Below are 21234 nucleotides of genomic sequence, written 5' to 3'. Positions count from 1 at the left end.
TCTCCTTATGAGATGCTCTACGGCCGTAAGTGCCGTACTCCCCTTAAGGCTTTCAAAGACTCTCTCAGAGATGCCACCTTCAGTGAGCATCAGAATGTGCCCCAGTTTCTTCAAAACCTTCAACACATTCTAGAGAGAGTCCACCGTTTTGCCCATGATAATCTATTGAAAGCCCAGGAGAGGATGAAGACTCATTACGACCAGACCAGCAAAGTAAGAAAATTTAAGCCGGGAGACTTCGTCCTAGCATACTTCCCTATCCCAGATTCACCTTTACAAAACAGGTTTTCAGGACCCTACCGCGTCAAAGAGTGCAGAAGCAACAACAACTACGTTATAGAGACTCCAGATAGGCGGCGGAAGACCCAGCTGTGCCACGTCAACCTCCTGAAGCAATATAATGGTACTCCTCCCACTGTCCTGATTAACTGTTCTACCTTCACAGAACCCTACATCCACAGTGAGACCTTCCCAGCTTCTCCTCCCGAAAGCACTGACAAGGAGTCGGCGCTTTCTAATTCCGAAATCCTTAATGATCTTCCCAAATACTTTCAGGATAATAATAGTGTTCCTTTGCCATATTCTAATTCCACTCTCACCTCGTCAGATAAGCCCTTCATCCTCCATGTCGACGCCAGTGGTACCGACGTTGGTGGTGTCGTGATGCAGCAACGAGGCGAGGAGAATACACCTGTCAGCGACTATTGCTACAAGGAACTACGGAACAATTGGCAAGGAGCTACTCTTCATCATCCTGAAGCTCCAGCACATCACTCCACACCTGAAAAGTGCTTGGTCTACCATCAACACGGACCACACCACCCTACACCTCCTGCAGCACGCCCACTTCTCATCTCAACGTCTTCTACTATGGGCTTGATAACTGCAGAAATTCAACCTGGAGACACGCTATACCAAGATTCCGACAACATCATAGCCGATGCCCTCTCCAGAGTTTATGAAGTAGAAGTGACTCCATCTATTACTCCACCACATACCAACGTATTTCTTCCAGAACCGCAGGCTTCTGGGGAGAGTTGTGACGATAATCTCCTTCAGTAGATTGAGCCTGCTCTTCCCTCCAAAAATACGTCGCTACAAATCTATAAAACTAGTATGGAAGAAATATCCAACAACGACAACAACATCTCCAAGGTTTGCCAGAGAGCAAAACGTATGCAGCCAGGAACACCTGCTCCACCTCGAACCACCAAACTACCTGTCTTGTCGCCGGCTCCTCGCTGATTGGCTGTGGGTCCAGCTGCAACTGCACTCTACCCACCATACTACTTGATGTCTGGGGCCGCCACGACCTCAGTCTTCAGAATATCCCGTGCTTTCGACAAGTTAACACGTCTCGTTGGTAGACTAAGCCCCAGGCTTACGTGTACTAAGAGAGGTGATAGCTTGAAGCCAATATTCCGGCACCTATTTACTTTGTTTGCCATACACTGGTTATTTGTTCACTTGTCTTAACGTAACTTTTCATTTTGCCATTTGATTATTCTTATTATTTTGATTGATTTTATTATACGAATTTGTATGTCCATTTTATTCATGTTTTGCTTTCTTTAACGTAATTAAAATTTCATTGTTAAAATTTACTTGTGTTTTGTGTGTCTTTTCCTTACCTTACCACAGACGAAGTTCCAGATTTTCTATTTTTTTTTCTATATGTGACGAGGCCATACCCCTAGCTTTTGAACAGCCGAACACCAACGCGTTACCGTCACAATATATATATATATATATATATATATATATATATATATATATATATATATATATATATATATATATATATATATATATATATATATATATATATATATATATATATTGGTGTATACTGGCAGCAGGTTTTCTTTCAAACATGTTTCATTGAATATGACCGCATATTCTGTATTTATTATTTTCTGGTTTAGGGCTTTTATCCCTCTAACTATTTTCTTAGCATCAGGGCTTAATTGAAATAGGAGTTCTCCAAAACTCATTTTCGTACTTTTAAGGTGAAGAAAAGAAGTGATTTACTATAGAGTGTATTACACTTATTTGTATAATTTGCACGACGTTTCGAACCTCCATGGTTCATTCTCAAGTGAACAGATCTTACAATACTAGTTGATTTTATACCCGCATTAGGTCAGGTGATAATACAATGAAGGTGAAAACATGGGGGGATACATAAGGGATAAACATAGGGGCTGCAGAAGGCTTATTGGCCCATACGAGGCATCTCCTATCTAAACACAAAGATTAATCCAGTGTAATTGGCCTGTTATGTTGGACATTGTCTTCTGTGTTGGCATCGATATGTTCTTGTCTTGTCCTTACTCTCATGGTGGGTAGAGTAAATAGTTCCGTGATTTGGGTGTTCATGGTAGGTCGCTCTATTCTTATGTGAATTGCCTCAAGAATTTGTAATCTTCTTGAATCTTGGGTTTTGTCTATTATGCAAGTATTCTTGTTCAACATTTCTCTTGTTAGAGTAATGTCATGGGCTTGTCTCATGTGATTCCTAGGGGCACCAGATTGAAGATGGCATGTCAAACGCCTCGTCAGCTTGGTCGACGTCATACCTATGTACTTACATTGAAGGTTACATCCTTCGTGGGGGCAAGTGTACATGTATACAACGCTTGACTGCTGTAGAGGGTTCTCCGTCGGCTTCGGGCTGTTTTTGATAAGGAGTTCGGAAGTCTTCTTGGTTTTGTAGAATATTATCAGGTTTATGTTTTGGTTAGGAGTAGTGCTTTTTACTCCTTTACGGATTATTTCTTTCATTATTCTTTCCTCTTTTATATGTTCACTGTGCATGGTTGATTTGTAATATAATTTTATTGGGGGTGTTGTGGTTTCTGTTCTAGGTTCTGAATTATACCAACGGTCCAAGTGTCTTCTTATAGCAGCGTTTATTTCCGCGTTGCTATATCCGTTGTATATGTACACCAATATAAACCCACATGACCCAGCAGTCCGCAATACAGAGTTTACCTATAGGTATAGGCAAGAGCTCATTCGGCATCAACTAAACAAGAAGAAGGAAGCCCTCCAAACCTTTATAGAGCAGGCGGAGCATCTGTTAAACAAATGGACCCAGTACGACATCCCTATCCAACTCAAGCAAACCATCAACAGTGAACTATTTAACCTGAAACAACAACATAAAACTCTTGTAGAAACAAAGACACTCCGTAAGTTAACATCCCTAAACGGTGGACAGCTAAAAATCCCTCGTCCTAAAGATGGCTACTTTAACCTGACTTCTTATGATCTTACCCAGGACCAACGAGACCTCTTAAATCTTGGTCTAAATTGTCAATTCTTATCTAAACCAAAGATGCATCAAAAACGCCTGGAAATCGAAATGCTTCTGCACGATATCCATAAGCTAGAAGACAACAAAAAAGTCATCACCACTGACACACTTCAAGCTGAACTACTTGCAGAAGCAGGGAAAAAACGAGGAACATATTCATCTACAATCTTAACCCCACGACTCAAAGAAGCAGCGAAACAACTAAAAAATCTGAAAGACGTGACAATAAGAAAAGCCGACAAAACAGCAGCATATGTATTGATTCCTACCCATGAATACATGAACAAAATTAGCGACATCCTAAGTGACGACTCCAAATTTCAACGAATCACGAGGAACCCCGTAGAAGACCTTAAGCGGAAAGTAAACAAAACAATTACAGCAATCAACGCAAAGAAAGGTAGTGTGCATTTCAATAAACTTCAAGGCGACTATGGCTTAGGATATGCCTACGGCAATGTTAAGACGCATAAACCAGGTAACCCACTACGCCCTATAATCAGCCAAATACCAACCCCAACTTATCACCTGGCAAAGAAACTCAATGAACTCCTAACTCCATACACTCCAAGTAAGTTTAGTCTACAATCATCAGCAGATTTCCTAGAATTGATCAAATCTACCCAGCCCGATGGAATCATCGCTTCCCTGGACGTTGAATCCCTTTTTACCAACGTCCCAGTCGACACAACCATAGGAATGATACTGGACAGAGTATACAGAGACGAGAGCACCCCCAAATTAGACATACCTGAGCCACACTTGAAAAGTCTTCTCGAAGCATGTACAAAGGAAGCCCCTTTCATCAGTCCACAAGGAGACATGTATTTACAAATAGACGGAGTAGCAATGGGCTCCCCCTTAGGAGTTTTATTTGCTAATTTTTATATGGGAACCATCGAAGATAGGGTCTTCAGTAGCAGACCAAAACCAACTGTATACTGCCGTTATGTAGATGACATATTCGTAATAGTAAAAGACTCAGATGAACTAATTGACCTAAAAAGACACCTAGAGAGAGAGTCAGTACTCCGATTTACACATGAAAATAGTGAAAATAACAGTCTGCCATTTTTGGATGTACTAATAACAAAAACAGGAGCCTCTTTAAGCACCAACGTATATACCAAGCCCACCAACATAGGATTATGCCTGAACGGTAGAAGTGAGTGCCCCCAAAGATACAAAGCCAGTGTTCTCAATGCTTATATTCGTCGAGCGCTTACCCACTGCTCTGAATGGAGCAACGTGAGTAGAGAGTTTGAAAGAGTAACTCAGGTATTGGTGAACAACGGATATAGCAACGCGGAAATAAACGCTGCTATAAGAAGACACTTGGACCGTTGGTATAATTCAGAACCTAGAACAGAAACCACAACACCCCCAATAAAATTATATTACAAATCAACCATGCACAGTGAACATATAAAAGAGGAAAGAATAATGAAAGAAATAATCCGTAAAGGAGTAAAAAGCACTACTCCTAACCAAAACATAAACCTGATAATATTCTACAAAACCAAGAAGACTTCCGAACTCCTTATCAAAAACAGCCCGAAGCCGACGGAGAACCCTCTACAGCAGTCAAGCGTTGTATACATGTACACTTGCCCCCACGAAGGATGTAACCTTCAATGTAAGTACATAGGTATGACGTCGACCAAGCTGACGAGGCGTTTGACATGCCATCTTCAATCTGGTGCCCCTAGGAATCACATGAGACAAGCCCATGACATTACTCTAACAAGAGAAATGTTGAACAAGAATACTTGCATAATAGACAAAACCCAAGATTCAAGAAGATTACAAATTCTTGAGGCAATTCACATAAGAATAGAGCGACCTACCATGAACACCCAAATCACGGAACTATTTACTCTACCCACCATGAGAGTAAGGACAAGACAAGAACATATCGATGCCAACACAGAAGACAATGTCCAACATAACAGGCCAATTACACTGGATTAATCTTTGTGTTTAGATAGGAGATGCCTCGTATGGGCCAATAAGCCTTCTGCAGCCCCTATGTTTATCCCTTATGTATCCCCCCATGTTTTCACCTTCATTGTATTATCACCTGACCTAATGCGGGTATAAAATCAACTAGTATTGTAAGATCTGTTCACTTGAGAATGAACCATGGAGGTTCGAAACGTCGTGCAAATTATACAAATAAGTGTAATACACTCTATAGTAAATCACTTCTTTTCTTCACCTTAAAAGTACGAAAATGAGTTTTGGAGAACTCCTATTTCAATTAAGCCCTGATGCTAAGAAAATAGTTAGAGGGATAGAAGCCCTAAACCAGAAAATAAAAAATACAGAATATGCGGTCATATTCAATGAAATATATATATATATATATATATATATATATATATATATATATATATATATATATATATATATATATATATATATATATATATATATATAGATATATATATATATATATATATATATATATATATATATATATATATATATATATATATATATATATCGATATGTATATATATATCGATATGTACATATCGTTCCAAGGGGTTGTCAAAGCCACGGGGTGGTAATGGGGGACGAGCTCCCATGACCTATAAAATGCTCCTATACGGCATGCGTCTCCAATAGGCTCTGACAACCAAGTACAACTCCTGGCCTGCACGGGTGGCTTAGTGTTTATGTCCGGCGGAACTGCTTTTACCGATAGGAGAAGGGGCGAGGGCGTGACTCTGGCGCCTTAAAACCAGCTGCACCGGGTAGATGGGACTCGATAGCCTGGGAAGGCAGCCCATCTAGCGGAAGGAAAACCCTGATTTTAAACCTCCACTGCCTTGCGGCCATACCCCTTTTTTGGGAAAGGCTTCAGGAGTCAACCTCGAGGAAAAATCCGGAGTTGGAGCCCCTGAGGCAGTTCGTTGTTGATGTCGACCTCATTCTGGCAGCTCCTGCAACGTTGCTGGAACCATGTGTATTGGCATTTGCCTTTCTATTGGATAATTTCAGCAACGTGGAGAGGGGAGACCTGTGCATGGTTAACAGATTCTCCTCCATATCTCCAACTCCACGGTCTTAGACTGATGGATGCCTACTATGTACATATATATATATATATATATATATATATATATATATAATATATATATATATATATATATATATATATATATATATATATATATATATATATACACGTGAAAGCGGTGGTGCTGCTTCTTTCAGGGAATCGCAGAAAATTATTAAATACAGAGGTCTAGCACACTGCTACAGCTTTGTTCCGATCGGCTCGGAGACCCTCGGTTCGTGGGGAAAATGTGCATTGAAGTTCCAGAAGGAATTGGGGGACAAATTGATCAGCGCTACAAAAGACCAGAGAGCAAAAAGTTTCTTGTTCCAGCGCCTCAGTGTTGCGATTCAGAGGGGAAATGCCTGTTGCGTCTTGGGCACTAGTCCAACTTCAGAGGAATTCGAAGAAGTGTTTGACTTGCAACAATGATCGAACCCGTCTGTGGCATTCATCAATGTTTCCCATTGTTGTGTTCTTCAAGAGATCCATAACCTTTAAGCACCTTTTTGCATTATTATTTTTGTATCAACCCATGTATATCTTGTAACCATCAAATGTATATATGTGTATATATATATATATATATATATATATATATATATATATATATATATATATATATATATATATATATATATATATATATATATATATATATATATATATATATGTATATATATATATATATATATATATATATATATATATATATATATATATATATATATATATATATATATATATATATATATATATATATATATATATATATATATATATATATATATGTATATATATATATATATATATATATATATATATATATATATATATATATATATATATATATATATATATATATATATATATATATATATATATATATATATTAAAGTCCATTAACAATACTCATAATACATTGTAATTTTTATAAGAGCAGTTTCAGTAATATTTGTATTCAAAACGCTTTCAAAATTTGTGATCGAATAAGATCTCTACCAATCAATTTGTGAGAATTTTTAGACTAATTTTATATAGCATTAGACATTTGACCACCTCTAACAATATTTATTGTGATAAATTCATAATTTAATTTTTGATAGTGTCCAGTATATAATATGTATAAAACATTTTACTTCGTATTATATATTTGTTAAATTTAGTATAACAATGAAAGGACCTTTTTTTAATATTATTTTTTCGAGTAGTGTTCTTATTATTTAAAGTAATATTTAAATCAAATAATTTACCGATTTTAACAATGCCTTAAATACCTTATTTTAGGGTGAACGGTCTCAATATTAATAAAGTTTATATATTTATATATATATATATATATATATATATATATATATATATATATATATATATATATTATTAAATATGACCGAAAAAGTAAGATTAATAATTCTAACACGAATTTTCTCAATCTTTCGTACATTACGCTTCACTGTTGGAGGTAAATCAAAAATTAATTCTCCAAAATTCATTTTTATTTCTAGTCTGACGCGACACGGGCGCGTTTCGTAAAACTTATTACATTTTCAAAGACTTTAGTTCACAAATACACAACTGAATAGAACTTACGTATCTCCGATTTTATATCTACATTTGAGTGAGGTGGGAGGGGTGATGTGGCATTAACACAAGACAGAACAAGAGTTGATATTAATAGGGTATTAAAAGTATCAACACAAGACAGAACAGAAACAATGGGTATTTAATAGAAGTGTTTGTAGAAAGCCTATTGGTCCATATTTCTTGATGCTTCTATATTGGAGCGGAGTCTTGAGGTGGGTAGAATATAGTTGTGCAATAATTGGCTGTTGATTGCTGGTGTTGACTTCTTGATGTGTAGTGCCTCGCAAACGTCAAGCCGCCTGCTATCGCTGTATCTATCGATGATTTCTGTGTTGTTTACTAGGATTTCTCTGGCGATGGTTTGGTTGTGGGAAGAGATTATATGTTCCTTAATGGAGCCCTGTTGCTTATGCATCGTTAAACGCCTAGAAAGAGATGTTGTTGTCTTGCCTATATACTGGGTTTTTTGGAGCTTACAGTCCCCAAGTGGGCATTTGAAGGCATAGACGACGTTAGTCTCTTTTAAAGCGTTCTGTTTTGTGTCTGGAGAGTTTCTCATGAGTAGGCTGGCCGTTTTTCTGGTTTTATAGTAAATCGTCAGTTGTATCCTCTGATTTTTGTCTGTAGGGATAACGTTTCTATTAACAATATCTTTCAGGACCCTTTCCTCCGTTTTATGAGCTGTGGAAAAGAAGTTCCTGTAAAATAGTCTAATAGGGGGTATAGGTGTTGTGTTAGTTGTCTCTTCAGAGGTTGCATGGCTTTTCACTTTCCTTCTTATGATGTCTTCGACGAAACCATTGGAGAAGCCGTTATTGACTAGGACCTGCCTTACCCTACAGAGTTCTTCGTCGACTTGCTTCCATTCTGAGCTGTGGCTGAGAGCACGGTCGACATATGCGTTAACAACACTCCTCTTGTACCTGTCAGGGCAGTCGCTGTTGGCATTTAGGCACATTCCTATGTTTGTTTCCTTAGTGTAGACTGCAGTGTGGAAACCTCCGCCCTTTTCCATGACTGTTACATCTAGAAAGGGCAGCTTCCCATCCTTTTCCATCTCGTAAGTGAAACGCAGCACGGAACTCTGCTCAAATGCCTCCTTCAGCTCCTGCAGATGTCTGTCATCAGGTACCTGTGTAAAAATGTCGTCAACATACCTGCAGTATATGGCCGGTTTCAAGTTCATGTCGACTAAGACTTTTTGCTCGATGGTACCCATGTAGAAGTTTGCAAACAGGACACCTAGGGGAGAACCCATGGCGACCCCATCTACTTGCTTATACATGTGCCCATCCGGGCTCAAGAAGGGTGCCTCTTTAGTACAAGCTTGGAGTAGTTTCCTCAGAATATTTTCTGGTATGTCAAGAGGAGTACAGGCTGGATCACGATACACTCTGTCGGCTATCATTCCGATTGTCTCGTCCACAGGTACGTTGGTAAATAGCGATTCTACGTCCAACGAGGCTCTTATCCCTGTGGCCCGTGTGCCCCGCAGTAAGTCAACAAATTCCTTTGGAGACTTCAGGCTGAAGGCGCAAGGAACATAAGGAGTCAGCAGGCCGTTGAGTCGCTTCGCCAGTCTGTACGTGGGTGTGGGTATCTGGCTAATGATTGGCCGAAGTGGGTTTCCAGGCTTGTGCGTCTTGACATTTCCATACGCATATCCAGGTTTATATTCCCCAATGATCTTTGGCAGGTGGAGTCCGGATTTCTTGGCGTTCACAGTTTCGATCAGTTTGTTGACCTTTGCTTTTAATTCGGCTGTAGTGTCCTTCGTTACCCTTTGGAACTTAGTTTGGTCAGAGAGTATGATGTTCATTTTCGCCAGATATTCGTTTTTTTTAAGAATGACATATATTGGCGACTTGTCACCTCTCCTGACAACTATCTCCTTGTTCTCACGAAGGCTTTTAGCTGCCGCTTTAAGCTCGGGGGACAGTATGGTGCTTCTGTAGTTGCCTCGATTCTTTCCTCCTTCTGCAATAAGTTCTGCTTGTAAGGCATCTTTGGTAGTGACCTTCTTTTGTGTCTCGAGGTCGAATATGTCGTCCAACAGAATTTCCAACTCTACTTTCCGGGCCATCTCACTCGGTCTGGACATAACATGACAGTTTATGCCCAGATTTAGGAGAGTGACTTGGTCCTCAGTGAGGTTAATTCCTGCAAGGTTCAGGAAGCCATCTCTTGGTCGTGGAATTGCCATAGGTCCTCCATATAATGTTGTTAGTTTCTTGATAATCCTTGTTTCAGTGCTGAGGTGATGTTGGTCTGTTTCACCTCAGCACTGAAACAAGGATTATCAAGAAACTAACAACATGAAAAAGTGAAAAGCCATGCAACCTCTGAAGAGACAACTAACACAACACCTATACCCCCTATTAGACTATTTTACAGGAACTTCTTTTCCACAGCTCATAAAACGGAGGAAAGGGTCCTGAAAGATATTGTTAATAGAAACGTTATCCCTACAGACAAAAATCAGAGGATACAACTGACGATTTACTATAAAACCAGAAAAACGGCCAGCCTACTCATGAGAAACTCTCCAGACACAAAACAGAACGCTTTAAAAGAGACTAACGTCGTCTATGCCTTCAAATGCCCACTTGGGGACTGTAAGCTCCAAAAAACCCAGTATATAGGCAAGACAACAACATCTCTTTCTAGGCGTTTAACGATGCATAAGCAACAGGGCTCCATTAAGGAACATATAATCTCTTCCCACAACCAAACCATCGCCAGAGAAATCCTAGTAAACAACACAGAAATCATCGATAGATACAGCGATAGCAGGCGGCTTGACGTTTGCGAGGCACTACACATCAAGAAGTCAACACCAGCAATCAACAGCCAATTATTGCACAACTATATTCTACCCACCTCAAGACTCCGCTCCAATATAGAAGCATCAAGAAATATGGACCAATAGGCTTTCTACAAACACTTCTATTCAATACCCATTGTTTCGTGGTTCTGTCTTGTGTTGATGAAATTAATACCCTATTAATGCCACCTCTTGTTCTGTCTTGTGTTGATGAAATTAATACCCTATTAATGCCACCTCACCCCATCCACCTCTCTCAAATGCAGATATAAACAAAGTCGGAGATGCGTAAGTTCTATTCAGTTGTGTATTTGTAAACTAAATTCTTTGAAAATGTAATAAGTTTTACGAAACGTGCTCGTGTCGCGTCAGACTAGAAATAAAAATGAATTTTGGAGAATTGATTTTTGATTTACCTCCAACAGTGAAAAGAAATGTACGAAAGATTGAGAAAATTTGTGTTAGAATTATTAATCTTACTTTTTCCGTCATATTTAATAATATATATATATATATATATATATATATATATATATATATATATATATATATATATATATATATATATATATATATATATATATATATATATATATATATATATATATATATGTCGTACCTAGTAGCCAGAACGCACTTTTTAGTCTACTATGCAAGGCCCGATTTGCCTAATAAGCTAAGTTTTCATGAAATAATTGTTTTTCGACTACCTAACCTACCTAACCTAACCTAACGTAACTTTTTCGGCTACCCAACCTAACCTAACCTATAAAGATTGCTTAGGTTAGGTTAGGTAGGGTTGGTTAGGTTCGGTCATATATCTACGTTAATTTTAAGTTCAATAACAAAAAGTTGACCACATACATAATGAAATGGGTAGGTTTATCATTTCATAAGAAAAAAATAGAGAAAATATATTAATTCATGAAAACTTGATTTAATTTTGACTTGAAAAAAAAAACTTGATTTAATTTTTGATTTACCTCCAACAGTGAAAAGAAATGTTTGAAAGATTGAGAAAATTTGTGTTAGAATTATTAATCTTACTTTTTCCGTCATATTTAATAATATATATATATATATATATATATATATATATATATATATATATATATATATATATATATATATATATATATATATATATATATATATATATATATATATATATATATGCGAACAAGCCTGAATGGTCCCCAGGACAATATGCAACTGAAAACTCACACCCCAGAAGTGACTCGAACCCATACTCCCAGATGCCACGCAACTGGTATGTACAAGACGCCTTAATCCACTTGACCATCACGACCGGACAAAATGAGGTGATAGCCGAGGCTATTTGAACCACCCCACCGCCGGCACTCGGATAGTAATCTTGGGCATAGCATTTTACCAAATCACCTCATTCTTTGGGGCACACGTGAGGAACACAAATGCGAACAAGCCTGAATGGTCCCCAGGACAATATGCAACTGAAAACTCACACCCCAGAAGTGACTCGAACCCATACTCCCAGATGCCACGCAACTGGTATGTACAAGACGCCTTAATCCACTTGACCATCACGACCGGACAAAATGAGGTGATAGCCGAGGCTATTTGAACCACCCCACCGCCGGCACTCGGATAGTAATCTTGGGCATAGCATTTTACCAAATCACCTCATTCTTTGGGGCACACGTGAGGAACACAAATGCGAACAAGCCTGAATGGTCCCCAGGACAATATGCAACTGAAAACTCACACCCCAGAAGTGACTCGAACCCATACTCCCAGATGCCACGCAACTGGTATGTACAAGACGCCTTAATCCACTTGACCATCACGACCGGACAAAATGAGGTGATAGCCGAGGCTATTTGAACCACCCCACCGCCGGCACTCGGATAGTAATCTTGGGCATAGCATTTTACCAAATCACCTCATTCTTTGGGGCACACGTGAGGAACACAAATGCGAACAAGCCTGAATGGTCCCCAGGACAATATGCAACTGAAAACTCACACCCCAGAAGTGACTCGAACCCATACTCCCAGATGCCACGCAACTGGTATGTACAAGACGCCTTAATCCACTTGACCATCACGACCGGACAAAATGAGGTGATAGCCGAGGCTATTTGAACCACCCCACCGCCGGCACTCGGATAGTAATCTTGGGCATAGCATTTTACCAAATCACCTCATTCTTTGGGGCACACGTGAGGAACACAAATGCGAACAAGCCTGAATGGTCCCCAGGACAATATGCAACTGAAAACTCACACCCCAGAAGTGACTCGAACCCATATTCCCAGATGCCACGCAACTGGTATGTACAAGACGCCTTAATCCACTTGACCATCACGACCGGACAAAATGAGGTGATAGCCGAGGCTATTTGAACCACCCCACCGCCGGCACTCGGATAGTAATCTTGGGCATAGCATTTTACCAAATCACCTCATTCTTTGGGGCACACGTGAGGAACACAAATGCGAACAAGCCTGAATGGTCCCCAGGACAATATGCAACTGAAAACTCACACCCCAGAAGTGACTCGAACCCATACTCCCAGATGCCACGCAACTGGTATGTACAAGACGCCTTAATCCACTTGACCATCACGACCGGACAAAATGAGGTGATAGCCGAGGCTATTTGAACCACCCCACCGCCGGCACTCGGATAGTAATCTTGGGCATAGCATTTTACCAAATCACCTCATTCTTTGGGGCACACGTGAGGAACACAAATGCGAACAAGCCTGAATGGTCCCCAGGACAATATGCAACTGAAAACTCACACCCCAGAAGTGACTCGAACCCATACTCCCAGATGCCACGCAACTGGTATGTACAAGACGCCTTAATCCACTTGACCATCACGACCGGACAAAATGAGGTGATAGCCGAGGCTATTTGAACCACCCCACCGCCGGCACTCGGATAGTAATCTTGGGCATAGCATTTTACCAAATCACCTCATTCTTTGGGGCACACGTGAGGAACACAAATGCGAACAAGCCTGAATGGTCCCCAGGACAATATGCAACAATGCTATGCCCAAGATTACTATCCGAGTGCCGGCGGTGGGGTGGTTCAAATAGCCTCGGCTATCACCTCATTTTGTCCGGTCGTGATGGTCAAGTGGATTAAGGCGTCTTGTACATACCAGTTGCGTGGCATCTGGGAGTATGGGTTCGAGTCACTTCTGGGGTGTGAGTTTTCAGTTATATATATATATATATATATATATGTCGTACCTAGTAGCCAGAACGCACTTTTTAGTCTACTATGCAAGGCCCGATTTGCCTAATAAGCTAAGTTTTCATGAAATAATTGTTTTTCGACTACCTAACCTACCTAACCTAACCTAACGTAACTTTTTCGGCTACCCAACCTAACCTAACCTATAAAGATTGCTTAGGTTAGGTTAGGTAGGGTTGGTTAGGTTCGGTCATATATCTACGTTAATTTTAAGTTCAATAACAAAAAGTTGACCACATACATAATGAAATGGGTAGGTTTATCATTTCATAAGAAAAAAATAGAGAAAATATATTAATTCATGAAAACTTGGCTTATTAAGCAAATCGGGCCTTGCATAGTAGGCCGAGAAGTGCGTTCTGGCTACTAGGTACGACATATATATATATATATATATATATATATATATATATATATATATATATATATATATATATATATATATATGAATAATGAAAACTCACACCCCAGAAGTGACTCGAACCCATACTCCCAGAAGCAACGCAACTCTAAACTACAGGGCGCCTTAATCCACTTGACCATCACGGCCGTCAAAAGGAAGTGATAGCCGAGGCTATTTGAGCCACTTCCCCGACGGCAACTCGGATGGTAATCTTGGGCATAGCATTTCACCAAATCACCTCATTCTTTGGGGCACACGTGAGGAACACAAATGCGAACAAGCCTCAATGGTCCCCAGGACTATATGCAAATGAAAACTCACACCCCAGAAGTGACTCGAACCCATACTCCCAGAAGCAACGCAACTGGTAACTACAGGGCGCCTTAATCCACTTGACCATCACGGCCGTCAAAAGGAAGTGATAGCCGAGGCTATTTGAGCCACTTCCCCGACGGCAACTCGGATGGTAATCTTGGGCATAGCATTTCACCAAATCACCTCATTCTTTGGGGCACACGTGAGGAACACAAATGCGAACATTATATATATATATATATACATATATATATATATATATATATATATATATATATATATATATATATATATATATATATATATATAATATATATATATATATATGTGTGTTCCTCACGTGTTGCCCCAAAGAATGAGGTGATTTGATAAAATGCTATGCCCAAGATCACTATCCGAGTGCCGGCGGGGAAGTGGTTCAAATAGCTTAGGCTATCACTTCCTTTTGTCCGGTCGTGATGGTCAAGCGGATTAAGGCGTCCCTGTACATACCAGTTGCGTTGCTCCTGGCAGTATGGGTTCGAGTCACTTCTGGGGTTGTGAGTTTTCAGTTGTATATAGTCCTGGGGACCATTTAGGCTTGTTTGCATATATATATATATATATATATATATATATATATATATATATATATATATATATATATATATATATATATTGGATATAAATAGTGGATATAAATAGGAGCCGCCTCATATGGGCCAATAGGCCTTTTGCAGTTATCTTCATTCATATATTCTTTTTAGTCCTAGCTTTTCTCAAGTGAATGATCAGCCATCAGTAAAACCATGTTGTGAATGCTTTATTAATTTATGTTTTTCAAGATTAGGACGAATGGTATTTACAATTATCGATTCAAGTAATTTTCCCACAATAGACGTTAGGCTAACTGGCCGATAATTTGATGAAAGTGGTCTATCTCCTTGCTTGAAAATTGGAACCACATTAGGGAACTTCCAAGACTCTGGCACTCTGCCTGACTCTGATGATTTACTAAATATGGAAAAGCTCGCAAAGCTCCTCTTTGCATTCCTTAATTCAATTCAATTCAATTCAATTATTTATTCAGGTAAAAGTACATACATAGAAAATGAGCTGCAAACATAATGTTGGATTTATAGATAGAGCTAATAAATACAATACCTAAAGCCACTAATTCGCACAGCGTTTCGGGCAAAAATGCCCTGGCAAACACTTCGTCTGGCCCAGGGGAAACGTTTGGCTTGAGTGTCAATATTTGTTTAATATCATCCTCCCTGGTAACTGCTAAACTAGTCAACCTGTCTTCTTCCCCACCCACATAGACTTGTTCGGCTGAAGGGATAATGTTAAGTTCCTCTTTAGTAAATACAGAGATAAAATATTTATTAAAAATACTACTCATATCTGCGTCATTATCAGTTATCTGACCCTTCTCGGGTTTTAATAGACCTATCCTTTCTGTAATATTTGTTTGAAATAACTAAAAAATTTTTTTAGGATTTGTGTTTGCTTAACCCTGCTATGTGAACATCATAGTTTTTTGCCCTCCTTATCTCTTTCTTAATATTTCTAACCAGTTGTACGAATTGCTGATCTAAACTGACTTCCCTATTCATAAAACTTTTGTACCATGCTATCTTTCCACCTATAAGGTTCTTTAGATACTTTGTTATTCATTTCGGGTCATTATTATTCGATCTAATCAATTTGTATGGTATACTAAGTTTCTGTGCTTTGCTTAGAATATTTTATAATAAGTTATATTTTGAATCCACAACAAAACTCCTTTTTACATCACCCATTCCTAGGTACACGTTTCACTCCAAGACCGGCCCACCCCCAATGCCCAGGACGTTCCAAATCTATTTCACCCAAAAAATTTCTTAGACCATTAAAATCAGCTTTTCGAAAATCTGGCACCTATAACAAAATTTTCCCCTACAAATCTATTCCATTTTATACTAAATTTGATTTCTTTGTGATCGCTGTTCAAAGAAACACAGCCTACACACTACACACACTGTAGTCGTCGACACTGTGGACGACTACAAAGTCGTCCACAGCCTACCTCCTCCTCGGCAGCCTCCTAGGCCTACCTTACTCTCCTGGGCCTGCATGCCTTCCTGGACCTTCCTGCCTGCCTGCTCCTCCCCACTCCTCCCTATTTCGATATCATTAATTTGTGTTTCCCTGTTAGTTAACACTAAGTCTAAAATATTATTTCCCATGTTGGTTCCTTAATGTGTTGCTTATGAAAGCAATCGTCAATTAATTCTAGAAAATCTTCTGCTTCATTATTCCCTGTTCTGTTAATCCAGTTTATTCCACTAAAATTAAAGTCACCCATGGCACGTGTATTGTTTGACATAGTTGCTCTAGATATTTCATGCCATAGTTGCTTTGCTTCCATTCTGTCTAAGTTTGGTGGCCTGTATTTAAATCCTATCATAAGATTTTTATCTTTTTCCTTTAATTCTAGGCAGATAGTTTCTGTGTGTGACTCAGTTTTGATTCCTTCTTTGGGTCTACATTTCAATTTTTCCCTAACATATATGGCTAATCTCCCTCCTCGTCTAATATATCTATCTGTGTGAAAACGTTTAAATCCGTTTATTTGTTATTTAGCTAATAGATCTCTATTTTCTACATTCATCCATGTTTCTATAAGTGCAATAATATCTATTTTTTCTGTGCAGACAAGAGCATTTAAATTGTTTATTTTGTTTCTCAGACTCCTACTGTTCGTGTAATATACCCTGAGTGTATCGTTATTTTGAGGCCCTTCTTTTTCAGTGATCGTTTTGCCAATTTGTTCCCCCCCCCCCAAACACATACTTTCATTACCTCATTTCTCCATGTAAATTCCCATACCAATATCTACTAACAGTTTAAACCCAGACAAACCCCTCCAACCACAGGTTCCAGCGAGTTCGCAACAGTAACAACCCCAGCCTTTGATTGATGAACCATTAGTCAGAGAATGAGTTTACACCAGCTAAACCTCCTACTAGTGTGTGGGCACGTGAAGCTCGCTGTGCACAGGGCACGTGAATAGCCGTGCACTCGGACAGGATTTGGTAACCCTTACTCGAAACATCCCGTGATTAGGCTCGTTGGAGAGCATAGGTCATATACATTCCAAATATGTTACAATGGCCGTTATAGCACATTCGTGGAAGTAGTTAGAGCGAGTAGTAGCCGTTTAACTGTAAAGATTGAGGGAGGCAACGCAGAGTAGCAGAGAGCATTGATTGATTTCTCTGTGATCACTCAGTATGTTCAAATTAGTTAATTTATGTAGCACAACACGATTGCAGGAAGGAACCTGTAGTCATACTCGTGGCTGGTGTCTAGCTTTCGTAAAGGTGTCACAGGAAGGCTTTTAACTAACATCATTGATATTATTCATTGTTGTAGTAGTTAGTTTTGTTGAATAAACGGTGTTGTTATGTTGAACACTGTCTTTTCGTTACACTCCACACATTTTACTGATTTACATTATGTTCTGCTATGTTGCCTGAAATAATTATTGCTATTCATTTGAGACTGCTTCATGAGATTTGGGCTGAATTCATAGCACCACACAACAAATAATACATTGTGAGAACCAGTGACCTACGTGTTAGATTCGCTCCGGCGATTTTCGAAGGTCGACGGCCAAAGTGAGGGAAATTCCATACTTGGAATTTCGCAAGAATGGAAATTGTGAGGTCTCGGCGTTTGCTTGCGCCTAGTCAATTGTTCTATGGTCTCTAACGTAGGGAATTAACTGCTTACTACACTTAGCATGTTAGCTAAGCAAGTCCTTCCTCAGGAGATCCATCACGAGTCAGTTTAAAGTTGACGGATATAGTACAAGAATATCACGATACAAGAAAAAAAAAAACTTCCGCACCCCATCCTGAGCATACATGTCATTTCTTCCCTAGAAGTGTTCCCAGTTATCTATGAAAGATAATGCATTTGATTTGCAATATTTGTCTAGTCGGCAATTGACACCAAGTGTCCTCGACAACCATTCATATGTTCTTATGCAGAACATATTGCACTCTGAATGGTAATAGTTGCCGGATACAGAACATATTGCACTCTGGATGGTAATGGTTGCCGGATACAGAACATATTGCACTCTGGATGGTAATGGTTGCCGGATACAGAACATATTGCACTGTGGATGGTAATGGTTGCCGGATACAGAACATATTGCACTCTGGATGATAATGGTTGCCGGATACAGAACATATTGCACTCTGGATGGTTATGGTTGCCGGATACAGAACATATTGCACTCTGGATGATAATGGTTGCGGGATACAGAACATATTGCACTCTGGATGGTTATGGTTGCCGGATACAGAACATATTGCACTCTGGATGATAATGGTTGCCGGATACAGAACATATTGCACTCTGGATGGTAATGCTTGCCGGATACAGAACATACTGCACTCTGGATGGTAATGGTTGCCGGACACAGAACATATTGCACTCTGGATGGTAATGGTTGCCGGATACAGAACATATTGCACTCTGGATGGTAATGGTTGCCGGATACAGAACATACTGCACTTTGGATGGTAATGGTTGCCGGATACAGAACATATTGCACTCTGTATAATAATAGTTGCCGGATACAGAACATATTGCACTCTGGATGGTAATGGTTGCCGGATACAGAACATATTGCACTCTGGATGGTAATGCTTGCCGGATACAGAACATATTGCACTCTGGATGGTAATGGTTGCCGGATACAGAACGTATTGCACTCTGGATGGTAATGGTTGCCGGACACAGAACATATTACACTCTACACGGTAATGATTATCTAAAACCGGACAAAGTTGTTCAACCAGCATAGTTATAATAATTTATTAGTTCCATGTTGTGGTCAGTTGATTTGACTTACTGGTAGGAAGTTTTTCCCACAAAAACTTCCCTAAAGTGGTAACTGTGACCATCACTACAACTAATAATACCTCCATTACGACTGCAGCAGGAGAGACAGCTGACCTCCGTCAGTAGTCATGTCATACCAGGCAGACACCAGCCGTCCCTCACTGTGGGAGAGATTACTCACCTCCGTCAGTAGTCATGTCACACCAGGCAGACACTGGCCGTCCCTCACTGTGGGGGAGATTACTCACCTCCGTCAGTAGTCATGTCACACCAGGCAGACACCAGCCGTCCCTCCCTGTGGGAGAGATTACTCACCTCCGTCAGTAGTCATGTCACACCAGGCAGACACTGGCCGTCCCTCCCTGTGGGAGAGATTACTCACCTCCGTCAGTAGTCATGTCACACCAGGCAGACAGCAGCCGTCCCTCCCTGTGGGAGAGATTACTCACCTCCGTCAGTAGTCATGTCACACCAGGCAGACACTGGCCGTCCCTCCCTGTGGGAGAGAGTACTCACCTCCGTCAGTACTCATGTCACACCAGGCAGACACCAGCCGTCCCTCCCTGTGGGAGAGATTACTCACCTCCGTCAGTAGTCATGTCACACCAGGCAGACACTGGCCGTCCCTCCCTGTGGGAGAGATTACTCACCTCCGTCAGTAGTCATGTCACACCAGGCAGACACCGGCCGTCCCTCCCTGTGGGAGAGATCACAACTCATAAAACACCTCAACAATTCACCAAGTAAAGGCCTGGACATCACCAACATAATGTGGGAGATGTCCAGCAGCTACATAAAACTCTCCAGAACCAAGCATGTTAATCATTACTGTGGAGACTAAGCCCACATCACGGATAAAGTCCTCCTGGTTGAGTCCAGGCCCCGCACACCATTTTGTATGACATGCTGAATCACGAAAACTGTTTCACTTGCTTTGAGTGACTCAGCTCTCTTGATTTATTGTGAGAAACTCTCTCAGCTCTCTGGATTTCAGCAAGTATCGCAAGATTTTCTACCCGAGATTTAAAACCTTTGCAAAAATCGGGCAAAAAATCTTGCGATAGTCGCTGAAATCAAATGAGCTGTGAGAGAACTAACAAATCAGGGAAGATTTGTCAAATTTCTGTGGATCCCCTCCCATGTTGGAATCTGTGGAAAAGAACGTGTAGATGTGCTGGCTGCTGAAGGCGCTGAAGGAGACCATATTGAATACTACACACCCAAGACTCTTGTACAAATTAGAGGCATTATCAGGCAACATCACCGCAACAATGTTACTGAGGAAAGGAGAGTAGAATAACAAATCAGTGAATCTGTATGCTGATACATCATAGTTGCAGCTGGCAATACCAATCATTATGAACGAAGAGGAGGTGGCCGCAGGAGAGAATTAATAATAGCGAGAATTCGTCTTGGATACAAATATCCAAGGAGATTTGGAATGGAAACAACAGTTGAGCAGCTGAGTTGCAGAATCTGTGGTGAGAGTGACGGAGACCGTCTTGACCACTACCTGAGAGAATGTGAACATCTGAGAGACATTACAAATATGTGTAGAACATTAAACCCCACCTTGATTGAATTAGGAAAATACTAT

General features: G+C 39.9%; 1 protein-coding gene across 1 annotated transcript in view; it reads right to left on the bottom strand.

Annotated features, from left to right (window-relative positions):
• The window catches only part of LOC138351700 (trichohyalin-like), a 272069-nt gene that overhangs the window by 107499 nt on the left and 143336 nt on the right, over positions 1–21234 (bottom strand). Inside the window, exon 5 of the mRNA XM_069303721.1 lies at positions 20288–20334. Coding sequence (XP_069159822.1) covers positions 20288–20334 — 47 coding nt within the window. The remainder of the gene's footprint in view (positions 1–20287; positions 20335–21234) is intronic.

This window comes from Procambarus clarkii, chromosome 50 (genome assembly GCF_040958095.1).
Source record: "Procambarus clarkii isolate CNS0578487 chromosome 50, FALCON_Pclarkii_2.0, whole genome shotgun sequence".
Classification (NCBI taxonomy): domain Eukaryota; kingdom Metazoa; phylum Arthropoda; class Malacostraca; order Decapoda; family Cambaridae; genus Procambarus; species Procambarus clarkii.
Note: the sequence above shows the minus strand (reverse complement) of the source record. Positions and strands in the feature narration are given on the sequence as shown.